We start from the raw sequence: 23,452 nt of genomic DNA, 5'->3' as shown, positions 1-23,452 counted from the left end.
CTATTCACTAGAAATAAATTATCACCAGTGTGAATCAATGTTAAGTGGAGGAACTGCAATAGAGAAACCACAGGTGGCTGTCTCCAGACAGCATGTTCAGGCTTTCTGTACTTGCTTGTTTCTCTACAGTCTTGACCAATACTACCTATATGATCTTAAATTTCAAAAGTATCAACTTCTCCTGAAATATATCTCTGTGGGGTATTATTGTGGGTTTATTTGCAGTTTAGAACTACACAGTACAGTACTTTTAGAAATCATACTGCCAGCCGGGCACAGTGGCTCACGGTTGTAATCCTAGCACTTTGGGAAGCCGAGGCAGGCAGATCGCTTGAGGTCAGGAGTTCCAGAACAGCCTGGCCAACATGGTGAAACTCCATCTCTACCAAAAATACAAAAATTAGCTGGGTATGGTGACACGCACCTACAGTCCCAGCTACTTAGGAGGCTGTGGCTGGAGAATCGCTTGAACTCAGGAGATGGAGGATGCAGTGAGCTGATATTGTGCCACTGCACACCAGCCTAGGCAACAGAGAGACTTTGTCTCAAAAAAAAAAAAAAAAAAGAGAAAAGACACCATACCACCATAGACATGGAAACACCCAAAAGCCCCTGCTTATACATTTTAAAGCAGTACATATCATCTCAGCTACAAGGAAGTGAAAAAGTGGGGACATGAGGGGGATCTGTCTCTGCAGCATTATTTCCTTGGATCAACGTATACTTTCCCTCAAACGATCTGCCCCCAAACTCAGTATGGGACAAAGAAACAAACAGGAATTACCAATATATGGAAAGAGTCTAGGAAGGATGAGCTGCTACAGAATCAGCTACCCTGTCTCTGGGATCACAGCAAGATCCAGGAAGTCTAGATACTTTCATTCCTTTCCCAAAGTTTCCAGCAGCTCTCACTACCTTGCCAAGAGACATTGTAATTTCTTACCTTCAAATTCAAAGCTGCCAAGCGTTCGGAGGGCAAGAGTGATGCTGCCCACATCGCTGGCCTCAGGGAGGGTTGTGAGGCCAGGAGAGGCCAGCTGATGGGCCAGGCCCTTAGGCATGCCTGGGTGGCGGAGTGGTTTGTGCATAAGGACCAGGGACAGCATTTTCAGTAGCCCATCTTGAATGTCCTTCTTTAGCTGTGGAATCTGACGACTCAGGTCGTAGAGCACTGCAGTGAGGGCAGGGCTGAGGGGAAGGAAACAAGCCACATAAGGGCTGGGCACATGACACTTAGTCTGTTCTTGGGAAGAAATAGCTTTCTCTCCTAGCAAGCGGATCAGGCCTCTGTTCTTCAGAGTAGAAAGGATATTATAAAATAAGAATAAAAGTGTAAACTCTCTTGGCTTAGTCTCAGGTATCCAAACAATCTGTGAGTTTCTGGTTCTCACCACAAAAGATTTGCTCACTATAATTCAGCCACTACAGAAGACCAAGTCTCAACAAACACTCTGGGAAGCAGATTTAAAACACTGTCCTTATTTTACAGATGAGGAGAAATTAGTTTAGGAAGCTTAAGCAACTTGCTCAATAATATATACAATATTTGCAAATATTTATTGAGTACTTCCTATATGCCAGGCATGGTGCTAAGAGTGACTATATCATGAACCCACAGCAACCCTAGGCAATACGAATTACTATTGTACCCACTTTTCAGATTAAAAGAAAAAAATGAGGCCGGGCACGGAGGCTCACACCTGTAATCCCAGCACTTGGGAGGCCGAGGCGGGCGGATCACAAGGTCAGGAGACTGAGACCATCCTGGCTAACATGGTGAAACCCCATCTCTACCAAAAATACAAAGAATTAGCCAGGCGTGGTGGCAGGTGCCTGTAGTCCCACCTACTCGGGACACTGAGGCAGGAGAATGGTGTGAGCCCAGGAGGCGGAGCTTGCAGTGAGCTGAGATCGCGCCACTGCACTCCAGCCTGGGCGACAGAGCGAGACTCCTCAAAAAAAAAAAAAAAGAGGCTCAGAGAAATTAAATAACTTAGTCAAGATCACATAACACGCTAGTGATGAAACTAGGATTCAGTACTAGCCTATGTGTTTAGTCTAAGCTATCCTGTCCATCCAACTGAAAGTGCAAACAACCACGCCTCACTCTTTTAACAGTCCCAACACTGGGGGCCAAGCCGCACATTGATATAGGGCAACCTCAGGTTTCTGACACCCACCTTAGTCCTACTGCCAGCATGGGCTCCAGCAGCTCCTTGATATCCTGCTGGATGCTTGGCCCCATTGCTCGAGCCAGCATGCTGATGCAAGTGAAGACTGTGGCGTCCACCTGCATTGCCTTCTGCCTCCTGCAGAGAAACCAACAGTGGCTAGTTGAGACATAATGACATTCTTTAATGTCCCACCTCAAAATCACCTTGGGGCAAGGAGAACAGGTTACTCAGGCAGATGGGCGTGCAAGCCGTCCACAGCACAGTTCAAAGGGGCCCATCACATCACAGTGACTGTAGATGTGTATGTTTCTACAACAATCCAGCAGATGGCAGTAAAGTGTCTTAAGGAAGGGGCCCTTTTTCCGAATTCACACAGCTGTACCATATGGATTAGTGTGGTGCTCACCAAGATACTTACGTAGGAAGGGAGATGAACAATGTGTTCATCAGGGACAAGAAGGCAGTAAACAGCCATCGTATGGAAAGAAATTCTTCTATGATGAGAATGCGGGGCTTTAGAATGGAGCCAGGCGCAGTAGCTCACGCCTGTAATCCCAGCACTCTGGGAGGCTACGGTGGGTAGATCACTTGAGGCCAGGAGTTCGAGACCAGCCTGGCCAACATGGTGAAACCCTGTGTCTACAAAAAAATACAATAATTAGCTGGGTGTGGTGGCACATGCCTGTAATCCCAGCTACTTGGGAGGCTGAGGCAGGAGAACCGCTTGAACCCAAGAGGAGGACGTTGCAGTGAGCCAAGATTGCGCCACTGCACTCAACAAAGTGAGACTCTATCTCAAAAAAAAAAAAAAAAAAGAAGAATGAATGGGGTGTATTAATTCACCACAGCAATCTTCACTAATAAACAGGGAAGTATAAAGACAACCCTGAGACAAAGGGTGAGGAACACTGACCCCCCGCCTTAGCGAAGACACCCTGGCCACTCCATCTGGCAGGACGCTGAGGGAGTTTCTCATAGTGTATTCTCCAGAAGGTTTAAAGAGGTGGAATAACGTATTCAACTTCAGTGATGAGGAAAAAGATGACCCTTAGGTCCCTTCAGTTCCAGGAGAGGATTCCTCTCTTTAGGTCTTATATCAAAATAAGACTTTTAAAAGCCAGAGAAAAAAGCAAAACTAGCAGATTCCCAGTAAATAATAACACTGAAAACAGCATTGACATCTCACGTGTTCTCAGGGTATTCAACCTCCCCAAATAGTTCATATATGTTATTTCATTTGGAAAAGCTTAGAATTCAACTGAGGAAGGGCTGTTCTTCATATGATTTGCTATACCCTGGAGTTGAATGTGCAAAAAATGGCTTAAGCTCTGTGGATCTGGGATAGAGCGTCCTTCCTCTCCAACCGAATGAAGCGGAAGGTGAAATCATAACAGAGGTGCTTACTTATGGGCGAAGTCCTTTGGGGGCAGGGCCGCTCGGATGATGTCCAGCACGCGAGGCAAATAGACCTTAAACTCAGACCTCACAGCCACAGAAAGCAGCCCCAGGGCTTGGAAGGCTGCTGTACGTTCCTTCTCCTTCTTGACACAGCTTAGGACATGGTTCATAGTATCTTGGAGGTACTGAGTATCTGAGTACAGAAAAGACAAAGTAGATAGCTCCAGGTCAGGGTTAGGGTCTATACATCAACAGTCAAAGGTCCTATAAAGCAATTCAGTTTAAGAATAAATTAAGAAAGTTGCCAGTGGCTCACGCCTGTAATCCCAACACTTTGGGAGGCCAAGGAGGGAGGATTGTTTGAGGCCAGGAGTTCGAAACAGCCTGGGCAACACAGCAAGACCCTGTCTCTACAAAAAATAAAAATTAGCCAGGTGTGGTGGTGCACGCCTGTAATCCCAGTTACTCGGGAAGCTGAGGCAGGAGGATCGCTTGAGCCCAGACGGTTGAGGCTGCAGAGAGGTGTGATCATGTGCAGTGCTGCACTCAAGCCTGAGTGACAAAGCAAGACCCTGTCTCAGAAGAAAAAAAAAAAAAGAAATCCAAAACACGTAAAAGGTTGCCAAAACAGTATCATGTAATTGTCTCCATTACTGTTACATTTTGATACAAGAATTACATGCTCTTGCTTAAGAAATATATGTCAAACATTGTTTAAAAACAGAAGATCTAAACAATTTTACATTATAATGAAATCTGAAGTACAGTCATGGGCCAGGTGCAGTGTCTCACACATGTAATCCCAGTACTTTAGGAGGCTGAGGAAGATCACTTGAGTCCAGGAGTTTGAGGCTGCACTGAGCCAAGAGCCATGCACTCCAGCCTGGGCGACAGAATAAGACCCTGTCTCAGGGCCAGGCTGGTGGCTCATGCCTGTAATCCCAGCACTTTGGGATGCCAAGGTGGGTGGATCACCTGAGGTCAGGAGTTTGAGACCAGCCTGACCAACATAAAGAAACCCCATCTCTACTAAAAATACAAAATTAGTCGGGCACAGGGGTGCATGTCTGTAATCCTAGCTACTCGGGAGGCTGAGGCAGGAGAATCACTTGAACCCAGAAGGCGGCGGTTGCGGTGAGTCGAGATCACGCCACTCCACTCCAGCCTGGGCAACAAGAGCAAAACTACATCTCAGTAAAAAAAAAAAAAAAAAAGACCCTGTCTCAAACTAATAAAAACCCAGTACAGGGCCGGGCACAGTGGCTCACGCCTGTAATCCCAACACTTTGGGAGGCCGAGGCGGGTAGATGCCTGAGCTCAGGAGTTTGAGACCAGCTTGCACAACATGATGAAACCCCGTCTCTACTAAAATACAAAAAATTAGCCGGGCGTGGTGGCGTGTGCCTGTAGTCCCAGCTATTTGGGAGGCTGACACAGGAGAATCGCTTGAACCCGGGAGGTGGAGGTTGCAGTAAGCCAAGATTGTGCCACTGCACTCCAGCCTGGGTGACAGAGCAAGACTCTGTCTCAGAAAAACAAACAAACAAATAAACAAACAGTACAGTCTTGCGCCACTTAACGATGCTTATGTTAACAATGGACCACATATATGATGGTGGTCCCATAAGATTATAATACAGTACATTTTTGCGTATCTTTTCTATGTCTATGTTTAGATACACAAACATTTACCACTGTTTTACAGTTGCCTATTCATTACAGTAACATGCTGCACAAGTTGTAGCCCAGGAGCAATAGGCTATACCATAGAGCTAGGTGTAGAGTAGGCTACCTGGGTTTATGTAAATATATTCTATGATGTTCATACAAGGATAAATTCTCCTAAGGACGCATTTCTCAGAATGTATCCCCATCGTTAAGTAATATATGACTGTAATACTGAACACTGTTTGCAATAAACAGGCCATTCCATTCAGCTTAGGCCTAGAAATCATTTTGCTATTACCTAGAGATTTTTGTGACAGTTATATTTAATAGAAGATTTAGTCTGTAATTTGGAAAGCCACATGTATATTTTCATTAAGTTTACATAAGCCAGTGTGCATGGGTAGGCGATTCTCGTACAATTCAAGCTAAAGTGTTATTTCTCCTCTGAAAGCTGGAATTTCCTGATTCTTGCTTCTTGTCTATTCCTTCTTTTCCATTGATGTTGGTCCCCAGTATAGGCACCAGTAGTACACATAAAGTAGGAGAGAAGCGAAAACCACACATCCCTTAGGAAGTTAGGGGTGTTGAAAGCTACCAGAACCACATTTAGACAGTGGATTAGACTCCTAAAGCAGCACATATCATGACTGCATTTACTCTGAGAAATGTTTTCTCCCACGGCTTTTGTGGTCAAATGACAATGAGGCATGCTGGGGCTTGAAGACAGATGACCAAGGCGATACAACCCTAAAATAAGAGTGAGTCAACAAGAAAAACTAGGGGGATAGCATTTCGGCAGGAAATGGGCTAAAATCAAGAGTATAATTTCTTGGCAAGGCGCCACAGCTGTCTGTAATCCCAAGCACTGTGGGAGGCCGAGGCGGGAGAATTGCTTGAGCCCAGGAGTTCAAGACCAGCCTGGGCAACACAGTGAGACCCCCATCTCTACAAAAAATAAATTTAAAAAATCAGCCAGGTGTGGAGACTCACGCTTGTGGGCCTACCTACTTGGGAGGCTGAGGTGAGAGGATCACTTGAGCTCAGTAGGTCATGGCTGCAGTGAGCTGTGACCGCATCCCTGCACTTCAGCCTGGGAGACACAGCAAGACCCTGTCTCAAAAAAAAACCCAAGAGAGCATAATTTTCTTTTCTGGATTTAACACCCTGAGAGATTAGAAATCTGACTTTAGAGATTCCAGTTCAGTCTTGGGAGTATTTTTTGTATTTCTAAAGCTTATACCACTGAGAAGTTTAAGCAATAACTTCCAAACTGCAAGCTTTAAACAAATAGTATTTATGCAATGAAGCGAATACTTATAGGGGGTGCCCAGGCTGAATGTCACTGGCATATTTTAGCAAATTTAATAAAACAACTTTGACTAACCTTAAAAAAGAGAGCAACAACAATAACAAACACCCACATCAAAAGCAGAAATCTAGGGCCCTCCGAGCCTTTGTATCCTGCTGCTAAGCAGTCTTCTGAACTTACAAGGGTAACATGCCAGACTTTCATCAAATTTGGCCTAGTTATTAGTTTCTTTTGAACCACAGACTTTTAATCCAAGATCATTTAAAGCTCTACTCAACAGCAACCTGTCTGGTCATTAAAAAAGAGAAAAGCTGCTGGGTGCCAGGCCAGAAGAATAGAAACTAACAAAATATGGGTGATTTTCCTTCTGTTATTTCTCTCTGGTTCAGTGGTTTTATGTGGCTAATTGTCAAGTCCTCAACCAACACGTTTTACTTTTTTTGAGCAGTGTGTTTAACACCTGACCAGCTACATTTCTCCCGTGGTTTGTCTGGGCTGGGTGGCGTGAAGTGAGTCTGTGTGCTAGGGAATAGGGTCTGCTGAGGGCCAGGCTGGCCTTTTGCTTATGTTCCTGGCTCTCACTGGGTCCTGAATGCTTCACTAAGCACAGGCAATGAGCACCACGGTAAAGTGGGAAGACATGTTCAAGACTGGGTGCCTGTGCTCAGCAAGTAGGGAGGTAAGACAAGGACATTAAGTATGAACAGGCAACTGGAACACTAAAAATTTTATCTCTACCCTGTTTCCAAAACAGATTTGAAGTAGCCTGAGGAGGCTGTAACAATATATAATGGTTTCCACTTATTAGGGCTAACTCTGTGCCAGGCACTACAGTAGGTGCTTAGGCATTAATGCTGCTCATCTTGGGAGGCAGAGATTGTTATTCTGATTTTACAAGTCAGGAAGCTGAGGCCCAGGTAGGTAAAGTAATCTGTCCAAAACCTCATGGTTAAGGGCGGAGGTGGGGTTCATCTCAGGTCTGATGCCAAACCTTTCCATAGCTGAGGGCTATGACGGAAGAAGGAAAGGACATTTACAGCTGGAGCAATCCAGGAAGGCTTCGTTGAGAAGCTGGAATCTGAGTTGGGCCAGGTTCAGGAGCCAGGGATTGATGCTGCCTGCAAGTGGTGAGGCAGCTTGGTGACCACCTCAGGGACAGAAGCAGGACGATCCCCAAACCCTCCCTCACAAAGCTTTGACGTAGATACTGCACAGTAGCTACATCAAAACTGCCCGCCCTTAGGTCTCTTTTAAGTCTACTTGTGAACTTGCTTGGCCGTAGAACTGCCTCTCTGCCTACCTGTTCTGATTGTTCCTATGTCTGCTGCCTCTGACATTAGTGGAAAACCTGAACTAAATATCATTGAAATTGGACATGAGGCAAAGAAATCAGAGATTCATTGGCACTGCTTCAAAGGAAAAGATATTTGGATTTTCTGGAATCACCTGTTCCCTGTTTAATTACCCTGAGATGGGTAATGATGTCTTCCATGGACATCCTCACCTGTGAAGGCAGAAGGTCGGAATGCAGCCAAGCGGGGCAACAAATTAAGGATTGTCATTTGGATCAGCGAGTTCTTGCTATTCCTGCATTTCAGCACCCACTGGCATACCTGAGAGAGGAAGGATAAAGGGTTGGCAGGGGAAAAGTGAGGTGTGGAGCTTGGGAAAAGAAGGAAAGGGCCTCTCACCACCTACCTGATCAAATTTCTCCTCCATCAAGTCTCTGCAACACCGGCTCTCCACCAGGGTGGACTTAGCTGGGCTGGGGGAGGCCCCAAATCCCATGAGGCCTTGGTGAGAGCTGTACCCCAGCAGCCCCACCAAGGCATTTGACTGCTGGGGCTGTACAGCCTGGAAGCTGGTGAAGGGGGTAATGTGACGAGGTTTTGTTCCGAAGCCCATGAGGTCTTTGCAGTACTTGTCATGTACCAGCTGCTGCTGTGTGATTTCTTCCATTTCTTCTCTCAGACGCTATATATATAAGGAAAAAAAAATCATCTTTACTTATGACTGGCATTCAAACTGGGCACTGTGGAGTCTACAGACCATTACATTTGCCTAATCCCAAAATGCAACTACTTCCAAAGTGAAGGGTGGCCACTCTTCATGTTTAGGGTTACAATCTCCCCAGAACCTTGCAAGGGATCTGATTTTGTTCTAAGTTAGGCAGAAGAGCACCACCTACTGAAAATAAAGCAGCAGCAGACGGCTGCCTTGCCAAGGGTTCTCACCTCCCAGGACTCCTCACTTAGTTTGGAAAGGCTGACTTGCATATTGCTGTGACTACTGACCTAGGTCACCGCAATGAGGCTTGCAAAGGTGATGGGAGGCCCCTGCTAGCATCCTGTTAAGGACTGTCTGATCTCTTTCTTCCCCTCTGGAAACCCAGGTAAAAATTTAAGCAGGCCGGGCATGGTGGCTCATGCCTATAATCCCGGGAATTTGGGAGGCCAAGGTGGGTGGATCACCTGAGGTCAGGAGTTCAAGACCAGCTTGGCCAACATGGTGAAACCCCATCTCTACTAAAAATACAAAAAATTAGCCGGGTGTCGTGGCGCGTGCCTGTAGTCCTGGCTACTCGGGGGCTGAGGCAGGAGAATCACTTGAACCCGCAGGCAGAGGTTGCAGTGAGCCAAGATCGTACCACGGCCATCCAGTCTGGGCAATGAGAGAAATTCTGTCTCAAAAAAACAAAAAACAGGCCGGGCGCGGTGGCTCAAGCCTGTAATCCCAGCACTTTGGGAGGCCGAGGCGGGCGGATCATGAGGTCAGGAGATCGAGACCATCCTGGCTAACACGGTGAAACCCCGTCTCTACTAAAAATACAAGAAAATTAGCCGGGCAAGGTGGCGGGCGCCTGTAGTCCCAGCTACTCGGGAGGCTGAGGCAGGAGAATGGCGTGAACCCGGGGGGGCGGAGCTTGCAGTGAGCCCAGATCGCGCCACTGCACTGCAGCCTGGGGCACAGAGCAAGACTCCGTCTCAAAAAAAAAAAAAAAAAAAAAAAAAAACAAAAAACAAAAACTTAACCAAGTAATTTTCTCAGAATCCTAGGAATCCACAGGTGGTATGGAATAAGCTGACTGAGAACTCATGTCTATTCCCTTTACAAAGGGCTGCTTAATTACTCATCCTCAGCCAGAAGCAAGGGCTCACACCTATAATCCCAGCACTTTGGGAGGCCGAAGAGGGCAGATAATGAGGTCAGGAGTTCGAGACCAGTCTGACCAACAAGGTGAAAACCTGTTTCTACTAAAAATACAAAAATTAGCTGGTTGTGGTGGCACATGCCTATAATCCCAGCTACTCGGGAGCCTCAGGCAGAAGAATTGCTTGAACCCAGGAGGCGGAGGTTGCAGTGAGCTGAGATCACACCAACTGTACTCCAGTCTGGGCAACAGAGCAAGACTCGGTCTTGGGGCCGCAGGAGCAGGGTTGGGGAGTACTCATCCTCCAAGACTCCAAATTGAGAAAGAGACACAAGTTTTCCAAACTTCTAAACTTTTCTTGACACACATATTTTCACTTTTCAGAAAATCTTATCCACTCCTCTTATCAAAGTTACCAGTGAGTCTTAAGCTGCTAAATTCAATGGTCAATTCTCAGTCCTCATCTTATTTGACTTATCTGCAGCATTCAACTGATACTTTCACTTCCTTGAAGCCCTTTCTTCACTTGGCTTCTCAGACTCTAAACTCTCCTGGCTCTCCTCCTCCCTCCCTGGCTATTCCTTCCCCATCCCCCTTGTTCCTCTTCATCTCCTGACCTCAGGTTCACAGACCCCATCTCTTCTCCAACTATACTAGTTCCCTGACAATGCCCAAATCCATCCCCCTTGCCCAGACCTCTCCCCAGAACTATTCAGTATCTCCACTCAGGTGCCCAAAAGGTCTCTAAGATAACAGGTTCAAAACCAAACTCCCAGCCTTCTCCCTCAAGCCTGCTCCTCCCATTTCAGTCTTCCCACTGCAGTGAATGGCAACTTTATCCTCCTAATACTCAGGCCAAACACCTTGACACTTCTTCCTCTCCATCTACCTCCAAACCATCAGCAAATTCCAAATTCAGAATCCAGTTGCTTCTTGCAACTCCATAGCTCCCACTGTGGTCTGAGTCACACATATCCCCCGCTAAGACTGTGGCAGTTCCCTCCTAACTGGATTCCTGGCTTTAGTCCTTGGCTCTCTAACAATCCATTCTCAACACACTGGCAAGAGTGATCCTTTTGAAATATGAGTTAAATGTCACTCCACTGCTCAAAGCCCACTTATAGCTTCCCGCTTCCCACACAAAGGCCCTATGTGATATGCCCCTTCCTTCCCCTAGGTGTTCCTCTGACCCCATATCCCCACACACCTCTCCTGCTCACTCTGCTCAGCCATGGTAGGGAAGCTGCTATTCAGTATTTGCTGCTCCTCTGATACACCAGCACGCTCCTGCCTCAGGCCCACTGCCTAAAATGCTCTTCCCCAGATACCTGTAAGGCTTTTTTCTAACCTCCTTCATGGCTGTACTCAAATGGCACCACGTTTTAAAATGTAATCCTTAATCTAGGGTAGCATTCTGTATTCCCCTTCCTTACTCTACTTTTCTCCATAGCTCTTATAACCATATGATATATAATAGGTTTTTACTTGTATATTATCTATCTTTCCCTATAAGAATGGAATCTATTTTGTTCACTGCTGGATTATTCTAGCTCTTAGGACACAGTGTAGCTGGCATATACTAGGTGCTCAATTAATATGTGTTGAATGAATGAACAAATTGTGAAATTTTAATACCTTATATTTGGATAGTTTCTTTTTTCTTTTTTTTTTTTTTTTGGAGATGACATCTCACTATGTTGCCCAGGCTGGTCTCAAACTCCTGAGCTCAAGTGATTCTCCCACCTCGGCCTCCCAGAATGCTTGGATTACAGGCATGAGCCATCATGCCCAGCCTTGGATAGTTTCTTATAATTTACAAACCACCTTCACAAGAACTATTTCACTTAAATCTGACAACCACTCTATGAGCTAGGTGATATTGTTCTGTTTTAATGAGAGGAAACAAAGATCTCATAGCCACCCAGATTACAATGGAAAACATCATATTAAACTCAGGAAGGAAAATCTGAAGCTTACCGCTTATAGAACGCCCACTATGTATCAGGTGCTGTGCTGGACACTTCACATACATAGTCATCCCCTTGGTATCCATGGGGGTTGGTTCCATGACCCACCGTAGATACCAAAATCTGCAGATGCTCAAGTCCCTCAGATAAAGTAGCATAGCATTTGCATATAACCTATGTATAGCCTCCCACATACTTTAAATCATCTCTATGCTAGTTATAATACCTAATACAATGTAAATGCTATGTAAATATTTGTTGCACTGTATTTTTAAAAATTTGTATTATCTTTAAATTGTTGTATTGTTTTTTTCTTTGATTTTTTTTTTTCTTTTTAAAAAGTTAAAAAAAATTTTTTCATAGAGACACGGTCTCACCATCTTTTGCTCAGGCTGGTCTCAAACTCCTGGGCTCAAGTGATCTTCCCACTTCAGCCTCCCAAAGTGCTGAAATTGCAGGTGTGGGCCACTGCACCCAGCTCTGGGTATTTGTGAACCATTACTAGTTGAATCCAGATGTAGAACTCATGGATATAGAAGGCCAACATCATTTAGAAATCATACAAGAACCCAATGAGGTAGGTAAGAGCTCCCGTCCAAAGGGAGAAAAATGTAAACAGGTAATTTGCCTGAGTCACACAGTCAACAGAGCGGTGGGGATCTGAAGCCAGACTCCTCCTGCTTCTGCACACTGCTGCATGCGCTGCTTCCACATCTGGGCACAGCTATTATCTAATAAGCACTGTGTCTATTATAAGCAGGAATCCCCGGGGTAAAATTTCACAGCTTGTTTTCTACAGCCAGTCTCACAGATGGAGCTTTACCTCCCAAATATATCCTCAATCAACTACTTCTCAGTATCTGTGCCACCATTCTTAGTCAAAGCCACCACTGTAACTCATCCAGACTACTGTAATAGCTTTGTCTGGCAGCCGTGAGAATGCAACCTCCAACTACAAGGCACATAACCAAGGGCCCCAGCTGCTGCTCTGAAACCCATCACCATTGCTCCCAGTCAATGACAGAACACAGTAGGGATGCTAAGGCTGTCCTGCTCCTGGGAGACACAGACCTCTCCGGCGGCCAACTTTGGCTTGAGGACCCTGCAGTGGCCCTGCATAGTAGGCTAGGACACTTCTATCTGTATTTTACCCTCTTGCTTACTCAGGGTCAGATGTACATTGTGGTCTGATGGTTCTCCCAGCTCCCTCCCCATATTCTCTTGAAGGCTGTTTCCCTAATAAAATCCATGTACTTTTAAACCCACCTTCTCAAGTCAACACATCTCCTAATTGGTCTCCCTGCTTTCATTCCTGCCTTTCCCCACAGTTTTTCCTATAAGCAGTCAGTGATTGTTAGAAATGCATGACATCACATTATTTGCCTGTGTGCACACTTCCAATGTCTACCCCGCAAAAGCTCGTGTTTATGTGAACTGCGGGCCTATTAATTTGGCCCCTCCTTCCCTCTCCCTTGCTCCCGGTACACCAGCCATACTTCCCTTCCGTTTCATCAGTGTCTCACACTCTTCTGCCTCAAAGCCTCAGCCTGGAACACAGTTCCCTGGCCTGCTGCAAGGTAGCTCCTTTGTATCATGCGGACCCCCCCTCAAATAACACCACCTCAGAGAGGACCTTCCCCGACCCTCCACTCACCCCATCCCGGTCACTCTCTATCCTACTCTTCTTTAACTTTCTTCATAGAACTTACTGCTATCTGAAATTATCTTATTTACTTATTATGTTTCCCACCACAAAATGTCAGCTCCATGAGGACATGGATCTCGCCTTGCCTTGCTCACAGAATGGTACATGGGGAGCCTGGACTCCCCTCTGCCGTGGCTTCTCACCTCTCCCTCCATGCTGCTGATTCGGACCAGCTCGTTAAGGATCAGCAAGGCTCCATGGATCCGATCATCCCGATTCATGCCCTTCTCTTTGGCCAAGGTCTCATCAAACCCTTTCTCTGCTTCTTCAAATGTGTGCTATGTAAAGAGACAGGGTGCCTTTATTAGAGACAGACTACAAACCCAGAAAGAATATAGGCCCATCCCATCTACACTGGGGGTTCTGAGGTGTTACCATGCCTGCTCAGTGCCTTGTGCCAGTTATCGACAAAACTGATCAATCTCTTTTATTTAATTCAGCTTCAATTCCTTTTTTTTGTTGAGACCGAGTCTTGCTTTGTTGCCCAGGCTGGAATGCAGTGGTGCAATCTCGGCTCTCCACAATCTCCATCTCCTGGGTTCAAGTGATTCTCCTGCCTCAGTTCCCCCGAGTAGCTGAGATTACAGGCACACACCACCACGCCTAGCTAATTTTTGTATTTTTAGTAGAGATAGGGCTTCACCATATTAACCAGGCTGGTCTCAAACTCCTGACCTCAAGTTATCCACCCACCTCAGCCTCCCAAAGTGCTGTGATTACAGGTGTGAGCCACCACGCCCGGCCCTGGCTTCAGTTCTCATAATAAGCCTTTGAGGAAGATACCATCATCATCTCTATTTAACAGCTAAAAACACAGACTCAAAGAATTTAAGTGACTTGTCCAAGATAACACAGCAAAGGCAAGACTGGAACCCAGGTCTCTCAATCCCATGTTCAGAGCTCTTTTTCTAATATAAGACTCACTGATAAGTTCCCTCTGCAGCAGTAATCAGCACAGGCCTCATGATACTAGAACAGAGAGAACTGGCACTTTCTAAATTGGTATCATTTGTATCACACTGATTTTAAGACACCTATTTTTCCATATTTTAACATCTCTGAAAAGAGATGTCTTTTTTTTCCGAGACAGAGTCTCACTTCATTGCCAAGGCTAGAGTGCAGTGGTGTGATCAGGACTCACTGCAGCCTTGATCTCTTGGGCTCAAGCAATTCTCCCGCCTCAGCCTCTCAAATAGCTGGGACCACAGGCATGTGACACGAGGCCCAGCTAATTTTTTTATTTTTTGTAGAGATGGGGTCCCACATGCTGCCCAGGCTGGTCTCAAACTCCTGAGCTCAAGCAATCCTTCTGCCTTGGCCTCCCAAAGTTTTGGGATTACAGGCATAAGAATCCGGCTGAGATGTCTTATAATTATTGATAAGAAGAAGGTACAAAGTCAGCCGGGCACAGTGGCTCATGCCTGTAATCCCAGCACTTTGGGAGGCCGAGGCGGGTGGATCACGAGGTCAAGAGATCGAGACCGTCCTGGCCAACACGGTGAAATCCCATCTCTACTGAAAATACAAAAATTAGCTGGGCATAATGGCACATGCCTATAGTCCCAGGTACTCGGGAGGCTGAGGCAGGAGAATCACTTGAACCCAGGAGGCAGAGGATGCAGTGAGCCAAAATCGTACCACTGAACTCCAGCCTGGTGACTGAGCAAGACCCAGACTCAAAAAAAAAAAAAAAAGAAAAAAAGAGGTACCAAGTCACAGTTTAAGTGGCATATTTGCATTCTTAGTCATACATAAAATAACGTATAGAATAATGGTGTGGCAATCCATATATGTTTGCTTTAAAAAAAATGCAATAAAGTAACTATTGATTCATACTGAGCATAAAAAATTCACTGGAGACCGGGCACGGTAGTTCATGCTTGTAATCCTAGCACTTTGGGAGGCCAAGGCAGGTGGATCACCTGAGGTTGGGAATTCGAGACCAGCCTGGTCAACATGGAAAAACCCTGTTTCTATGACAAAAATTAGCTAGGCGTGGTGGTACACGCCTGTAGTCCTAGCTATTCGGGAGGCTAAGGTGGGAGAATCGCTTGAACCCGAGAGGCAGAGGTTGCGATGAGCTGAGATTGTGCAACTGCACTTCAGCCTGGGCAATCCAGCTCAAAAAAAAAAAAAAAATTCATTTGAGACCAAAACAAAAACTGATGCTTGCTCCATAGCAAGGGCCTGTGGCTGCCCCTTAGGCCAGGTGATTCTCTATGTAGACGTGCTTTCCTAGTGTTGGGAATGGACCCATCTCCTCACCCTGTACCACTGAGGCTTCTGCATCTCCTTCGGCTCACGCTGGGTGGTGAGAATCAAACAGGCACGAAGGGCGGCCACAGCTCCCTCACGGATGGCTTGTTTGGGGTCCCACACAGCCACAAAAATGTTGTCAAAGAAGGGCTGCACTTGCTGGAAGAAGAAGGTAGGGACGCTGATGGCCAGCTCACGGAGAACCAGGACCTAGAGAAAAAGACAAACCGAGAACTCTCGTCGGTACCAGTGCTTTGTTCTCTCAGGAGTACGGTCTTTTATCATCTTAGAGCCATACACACTAGGAACAGAGAAGGCTTGCTCACTCTTCCAGCTAGGAAATTCTGGGGACAGAGGAAGAAAGTAAATTTGATTAAACATCTCAGTGGTCATTATCCTAAGTTGTTTACAAACACAGAATGCTTGTAATGTTTGAATATAAGCTCTGGAAGTGCAGATGTGTTTTATGCTTTCTATATCACTATACTAATAGCATAGAACTCTACCTGGAATACTGTAGGTATGTAGTAAACAATTATTGAATGGATAATCCTGTTTAATGTTTAATCTTGTTGTTATTTTTATTTGACAGAGGAAGAAACTGAAGGTCAGAAGCTGCCCCAGGTTACAGAGTTAGGTAGGAAGTTGTAAAGCCAAGACTTGAGCCAGGGTCCAAGTGTGTGTCCTTCTCCTGGTACCATGCCCCCCCCTCACAGTAGTGCCTCCTCTGAAGGGCAGCAGACTGGAAAGCATGCGGCTGATGCTTCTGATCCCTACCACACCACTGCTAGATTCTCTCTTAAGGACGGACTCTACCCCATCTCACAGCCTGGAATCCTAGCCCTTCTAACCAGCCTTTTTCAGGGATGAGCCTCAGAAGGAAGCAAAAGACCCCACCATGACACCATCGCTCCCCAAGCCTGGCTGTGCTCCTCCCTGCAGGCACTCACAGCTGCGTGTCTCCGGCCCTCATTGCGGTCAGCACCCAGCCATTCCAGGGCTCGCTTCACCTCAAATTCCACATACTCAGCGGTGAAAGTGTCTCCTGCCATGGCAAGGCGGCCGATGGCCTTGGATGCCATTTCCATGACAACTGGGTCATTGGAGGGGAGGAGGTTCCGAAGATAGTTGGCAAATCTGCCAATTCGGGTGGCATTCCCACCTTCCACTCCTATGAGGCTGGCTGGAAAAGAGAGGAAGGCAAAAGGTGATGATGGGGCATAGGCTGACCAGGAAAGTACACAGACTTCAACTAAAAGCTGGCAAGTGCTGGCCAGGCGCAGTGGCTCAAGCCTGTAATCCTAGCACTTTGGGAGGCCAAGGTGGGCGGATTGCCTGAGCTCAGGAGTTCGAGACCAGCCTGGGCAATATGGTGAAACCCCTTCTCCACTAAAATACAACAACAACAACAAAAAATTAGTCGGGTGTGGCGGCATGCGCCTGTAGTCCCAGCTACTTGGGAAGCTGAGGCAAGAGAATTGCTTGAACCCGGGAGGCGGAGGTTGCAGTGAGCCGACATTGCGCCATTGCACTCCAGCCTGGGTGACAGAGCAAGACTCTGTCTCAGGAAAAAAAAAAAGAAAAAAAAGCTGGCAAGTGATCCCTCCATTCTACTTTGAGTACACTTCTAGAGGGCAAGGACACAATTTTTATTTTAACCCAGATATTTAATACTTATGCCAGAAATATTTACATACAGCAAAATAATCTTATGCTAGTATAATTTTCCTCCCTAGTCCCCCAAAAAGGGAAAGCAAGTGAGACTGGATAATAATTCACAGGACTGATGACCAGTCCTTAGAAGTTAAAAATGACCTGCCTGGCCAGGTGTGGTGGCTCACACCTGTAATCCCAGCACTCTGGGAGGCTGAGGTGGGCAGATCACTCGAGGTCAGGAGTTCGAGACCAGCCTGCCTAACATGGTGAAACCCTGTCTCTACTAAAAGTACAAACACTAGCCGGGCATGGTGGCAGGTGCCTGTAATCCCAGCTACTCGGGAGGCTGAGGCACGAGAATCGTTTGAACCCAGGAGGCGGAGGTTGCCACGAGCCAAGATTGCACCACTGCACTCCAGCCTGGGCAACAGAGTAAGATTCCATCTCAAAAAAAAAGAGACCTGCTTTTTATTAACTATACCGATTCCACTTTTCCATTCGTGAGCCCCACTATGCAAAACCCTGCTCTACTGAGGAACCAGAGCCCACAAAACGCAACATGAAGGAGGGAAAAGAAAGCTGGCTTCCAGTCTCAGCTCTGGTAAACTGTCTGAAAAGTCACTCAATGGTTCTGAGACTCCACCTCCACATCTAAAAATACGTTTTTCCTGTAGCCCAGGACTGCTGCTAGAATTAAAAGCCACAGGCTTCTTAAATTTCATTAAGCAAATATGAACTAGCATCCAGTAAGTGGCAGACACAGGGTGCAATGGGCACAAAGGTGAGTGTGTTGTTTTTGTGGCCAGAGACTCTGTCCTTACCTATGGCCAAGATGCCACCTTTCCTCTCATTGGCATCTGAGCTGGAAACCAATTCAAAAATGTGATGGTTCAGCTGGTCATAGAAGCGAGTAGACTCCTCTTGACTCATCTGCAAAAGAAGATATAATCAGAACAATTTCTAGTAATTCTCTGACTGTGGTGGTGGGAGTGGGCTGGCATCTAAAGATTAGATCCTGAGAGGCAGGCAGTATAGTTCAAACCAAAGAAGACAAGCTACTGCCCACTTCTACAGGATTACACTGTAGAGCACCTGAACTTGCAATCCTCTGATTATTTAACAAATATTTATTGGGTATCTACTCTGTGGCAGAAAATGTTCTGTCCTAGGTTCTTTCTAGTACCAGGGATACAAGGATAAACAAGATACTGTCTCTGACCTCAAGTCTGGTCTCTATTTAGAAAGTCCCTAGTTCTCAACTCTCCAAACCCATCCCAATCACTGTTATCAGACAGAAAGCATTTGAGGGTGTGGTATGTGGTAAGGAAAAAAGAAAAAGCTAAAAGAAACAGCTAAGTCTATTCTGGCCCCTAAAATGTGACCACAAACAAGAAAAATGCCACAGAAATGTGCAACTGCTGCAAAAGAACCTGCATGTTTTATGGATGTGAGAGGTTGAGTGCCTTTCTAAAATAATCTCTGTTTTCCAAATCCTCGCTTAGCTGTCCAAAAAAAGTCTAAACCAGTGATGATACATTTAGCCCAAACATCCCACAATGACTGGCCCCAAATCGCAGAAGCACCTCTCGGAGTTCCATGGTGACATAGTGCTGGAGCTCCTTGGCAGCTTTGGCCCTGGTCTCTTCATTCCGGCTCTTCAGGCCACTGGCAAACTGCTGTAGAACACTCACATTGCTAGATGTGGTGGCAGCGGTGGTGGCGGCGGCAGGTCCGGTTCCAAGCATCTTGCCCTGAGGTTCTTTAAAGAGAAGTTTCCTTTAATATTCTAAACAAGAAAGTATGGTGATAAATTTACTTATGGCCCTGGTCATCCAACACAGATCTCCCCCAAGCCCTTGTCAGGCAGGGGATTCTAAAAAGGTTGAGAGATCTTATTGAGGAACATTTAGAAAGCCTAGATTCATTAAACAATGACTGATGTTTAAAAGAGGCAGTGTGGTAGGGAGGGTCAAATTGCGGGCTATGGGAGCTAGCCTACTTGGGTTTGAATCCTTGGGTTAGATACCTTGAGCAGTTTTGGAGGCCGAGTCAGGAGGACCACCTGAGGTCAGGAGTTCGAAACCAGCCTGGCCAACATGGTGAAATCCCATCTCTACTAAAAATACAAAACTTAGCTGGGCGTAGTGGCATGTGCCACCCGGGAGGCTGAGGCAGGAGAATCACTTGAACCTGGGACGGGAGGTTGCCCTGAGCCAAGATCCTGCCACTCCACTGTCTCAAACAAAAACAAACGAAAACAAAAACAAGGTTATATACCTTGAGAAAGACACTAAAAATGTTTCTTCAACTACAATAGGAAGATAATAGTACCTAGTTCATGGGTTGATGTGAGGACTAAATGAGTTAATACATGTCAAAAAGTATTTAAAACAGTGCAGGGCATATACTGAGTTCTTAATAATTGTTAGCTATTATTATTACTACTACTACTATGTACACGGCACAGTGCCAGGTAACAAATGTGGGGAGGTAGGGAAAGAATCAAAAATGACTAAGACTGCCCCTTTGCTCAAGTTCAGTCTAAAAAGAGAGATTATTATTCCACAGCAGCATTGTCTAATAGAAATATAGGCCAGGCACAGTGCCTCACGCCTGTAATCCCAGCACTTCGGGAGGCCAAGGCAGGCAGATCACCTGAGGTCAGGAGTTTGAGACCAGCCTGGGGAATATGGTGAAACTCCATCTCTACCAAAAATACAAAATTAGCCAGGCATGGCAGTGCGTGCCTGTAATCCCAGCTACTTGGGAGGTTGAGGCAGGAGAATCACTTGAACCCAGGAGGCGGAGGTTGCAGTGAGCCAAGATTGCGCCATTGCACTGCAGCCTGGGCGACAAGAGCAAAACTCCATCCCAATTGAAAAAAAAAAAAAAAAAAGGAAATACAGTGATCCACAAATGTAATTTTAAAGCTGCTGGTAGCCATATTTTAAAAGGTGAAAAGAAACAGGTGAAATTAATTACTTAAACTAATATATCCAAAATATCATTTCAACATGTTATCAATATTTTAAAAATTGATATAGTGTCCATTCTTTTTTTGTAGCGAGTCTTCAAAATCTAATGTGCATTTTACACTTACGACAATGTCAATCTGGACTAGTCACTTTTATTTATTTTTTGAGACAGAGTCTTGCTCTCCGTCACCCAGGCTGGAGTGCAGTGGCGTGATCTTGGCTCACTGCAACCTCCACCTCCTGGGTTCAAATGATTCTCCTGCTTCAGCTTCCCAAGTAGCTGGGACTACATATGTGCAGCACCACACCTGGCTAATTTTTTTTTGTATTTTTAGTAGAGATGGGGTTTCATCATGTTGGCTAGGCTGGTCTCAAATTCCTGACCTCAGGTGATCCACCCGCCTTGGCCTCCCAAAGTGCTGGGATTACAGGTGTGAGCCACCTGAACTAGTCACATTTCAAGTGTTCTACAGCCACATGTGGCTGGTGGTTCTTGTACTGAACAATGCAGTTCTACAGGGGACTAGCACTTCAAATGTAAGCTAAAAGAAACCAATTAGTTTCTGAGATCATTCCTTCATTCCTCAATTATGCCCACACTGCTATGGGTGGAACATATACCTATCCTAAGTATGTTCAGCTTATGCTACAAAACCAATTTCTCAAAATTCTTATTTTTGAACCAATTTGTAAGGCACAGAGGAAAAACAGGGAATAATTGGTTTTGAAAAGCTTTCAAATACTCCAGTGCCAAGAAGAAGACTGCAGAAAGAAATGTCATCCTTTAGGGGAGAAGAAACTTAAGAATCCCTACTAAGAAAACTACTCCAGTTTGTGTGTATGTGTGTGTGTATGAAAGGGGGGAAGGAGGCTAGCAAGGAAAGGCTCAGGAAAGAACCAGTGTAACTTCATACGGTCTGAGGCCCACAGGCCATCTGCTCCAGGCTGAATTCAATTAAACTTAGGATATCTGAAGTCAAACATCCTAAGGGTCTTGATAGGGCTTAAGTAAGTTAAAATTGGATGGGAGAAACAGGGATGGGGCTGGGGGAGAAGGCGAGAGGATGTACCCCAACGATGTAACCGAGCTCAGTTTCGGTGACTGGGTCTCTGAGAAGTGTCCACGGTGGAGGATAAGGGGCTGACACGGACGCTGGTGTTCCCTGGGGCAGAGATACAAAATTTTTGTACGTGGCTCAGAAAAAAGGGTGGCTGTAACGGGCAAAAGACCCAAAGGGCAGTACCAGAGCTGATGGACCGGCCTTCGGGGGACGTACCGCGGGCCGAAGGGTGCAGGGGTCTCTTGGGGGTCCCGGGGAGGTGGGCGTTGCCTCGAGGGGTGGGACTCAAGGGCTCAGACGATGCCCAGGTCGTGGGGCCGGCAGTGTGGGGACCCCACGTCCCAGACGGGCGGCTTCCCCTGCCCCCCCACGGGCAGGTTGGCCGTAGGTCTGGACATTACGCCGCCTCAGAGGGGTCGTTCCAGGCCCTAGACTCACCGTGCGGCTTCGGCCAAGGCCTCAGCTGCCGCCGCCAGCACCGCTACCGCCGCCTCAGGCCCCCTGCCCCACCGCCCGCCTTCCCCGCTGTCCTCTAAACCGGGAGCGAGGGAAGGAGGGTTCCTAGCCCTGAGGACCAATCGACACGTACAGGAAGAAGATGGACTGAAAAACAGGCCAATAGTAATGAAGAAGAAGTGAAGCTTCAGGACCCGGCTTCTCCAGGGGGCGGGGACTATTCAAATAGACAAACCACGCGGCCAGTGACAGCTGAAAACAGGCTTGGGTCCACTCGGGAGAACCAATCGGTCGTGAGTTGACCTCAGTCACTTCCACTCATACATCCGGTGCGGCGCTGCTAGGATTCCCCTCTGCATCCGGGCTGTGAACTCAGGGAGTCCGCTGTCTGGGTACCTCCGGATCGCACCAAGAGCGGCTAGCAGAGGTTCGCGACCCCTCCCGGTGTAATTCTGAGAGGAGAGTGTGAGCAATGCTGGCGCCCAGGAATTACTGCATCAGAAGACGTTTCGGGCTAGCGCTCTTTATGGATCCTATGATTTCTCTTTTGTTACATTTAATAAGCATTTGAAAATGTTTTTAATTAGATTTTCTCACTTTCCCAAAATTATCCAATTCAGGATCATTCCAGAGAAACCATAGCCAAGTTTTAACCAAAAGAGCTACTCATAAATAAAAAGTTTCAAAGAAACATTATATTTTTTTAATCGTTTCAAAAATCAATAGCTGGCCCGGCGCGGTGGCTCACGCCCGTAATCCCAGCACTTTGGGAGGCCGAGGCGGGCGGATCACTTAAGGTCAGGAGGAGTCGAGACCAGCCTGGCCAACATGGTGAAACTCTCCCGCGTCTCTACTAAAAATACAAAAATTAGGTGGGCATTGTGGCGCACGCCTGTAATCCCAGGTACTCGGGAGGCTGAGGCACGAGAATCGCCTGAACCCGGGAAGCAAAGGTTGTAGTGAGCTGAGATCGTGCCACTGCACTCCAGCCTGGGCGACTGAGAAATCTCCGTCTCAATGAATACATACATGCATGCATGCATGCATACATACATACATACATACATACCAAGGAAAATAAATAGCTGCTGGTCACAGTGGCCCACGCCTGTAATCCCAGCACTTTGGGAGGCTGAGGCACGAGGATCGCTTGAGGCCAGGAGTTCCAGACCAGCCTGGGCAAATAGTGAGACAATGTCTCTACAAATTGGAAAAAAAGAAAAAAGAAATCAATAGCAAAAGTGGATTTGACTACATTTCTTCTTTTTTTTTTAATCACAGTGCTATTTGTCATAGTAAACACTGAAAATTCCTAAATATTTCAAAGTAGGAGTCCAGTAAAATATGATGCATTCAGCCAGGTGCGGTGGCTCACACCTGTAATCCCAGCACTTTGAGAGGCCGAGGCCAGCGGATCATGATGTCAGGAGTTTGAGACTAGCTTGACCAACCTCGTGAAACCCCGTCTCTACTAAAAATGCAAAAAAAAGTAGCGGGGCATGGTGGCAGGCGCCAGTAATTACAGATACTTGGGAGGCTGAGGCAGGAGAATCGCTTGAAGCCAGCAGGTGGAGGTTGCAGTGAGCTGAGATCACGCCACTGCACTACAGCCCGGGTGACAGTGCAAGACTCAGTCTCAAAAAAAAAAAAAAATGCATTCATAATAAGAAAAATAC

The 23,452-nt window shown here is 46.4% G+C and overlaps 1 protein-coding gene across 5 annotated transcripts in view; it reads right to left on the bottom strand.

Annotated features, from left to right (window-relative positions):
- Nucleotides 1–21,854, bottom strand: part of MTOR (mechanistic target of rapamycin kinase) — a 150,421-nt gene extending 128,567 nt beyond the window's left edge. For 3 of the 5 annotated variants that reach the window (XR_012426139.1, XM_005544805.4, XM_074020412.1), the window contains exons 1-11: nucleotides 21,759–21,854; nucleotides 18,868–19,043; nucleotides 18,106–18,214; nucleotides 16,579–16,811; nucleotides 15,638–15,838; nucleotides 13,516–13,650; nucleotides 8,248–8,523; nucleotides 8,054–8,162; nucleotides 3,579–3,765; nucleotides 2,181–2,309; nucleotides 944–1,188 (exon numbers count right to left, since the gene is read on the bottom strand). Coding sequence is in view for 4 of the 5 variants with exons in the window: in XM_005544805.4 (XP_005544862.3) it covers nucleotides 944–1,188; nucleotides 2,181–2,309; nucleotides 3,579–3,765; nucleotides 8,054–8,162; nucleotides 8,248–8,523; nucleotides 13,516–13,650; nucleotides 15,638–15,838; nucleotides 16,579–16,811; nucleotides 18,106–18,214; nucleotides 18,868–19,029 (1,786 nt within the window). In the remaining variant the exon portion in view is untranslated. Of the gene's footprint in view, nucleotides 1–943; nucleotides 1,189–2,180; nucleotides 2,310–3,578; nucleotides 3,766–8,053; nucleotides 8,163–8,247; nucleotides 8,524–13,515; nucleotides 13,651–15,637; nucleotides 15,839–16,578; nucleotides 16,812–18,105; nucleotides 18,215–18,867; nucleotides 19,071–21,329; nucleotides 21,423–21,758 lie in introns of all 5 variants that reach the window. The other 2 variants (XM_045380920.2, XM_015442686.3) reach the window with 2 other exon arrangements.
- Nucleotides 21,855–23,452: the final 1,598 nt, after the last annotated feature.

Source organism: Macaca fascicularis, chromosome 1, assembly GCF_037993035.2.
Source record: "Macaca fascicularis isolate 582-1 chromosome 1, T2T-MFA8v1.1".
Classification (NCBI taxonomy): domain Eukaryota; kingdom Metazoa; phylum Chordata; class Mammalia; order Primates; family Cercopithecidae; genus Macaca; species Macaca fascicularis.
The sequence above is the reverse complement of the archived record's forward strand: the minus strand, read 5'-3'. Positions and strand labels throughout refer to the sequence as shown.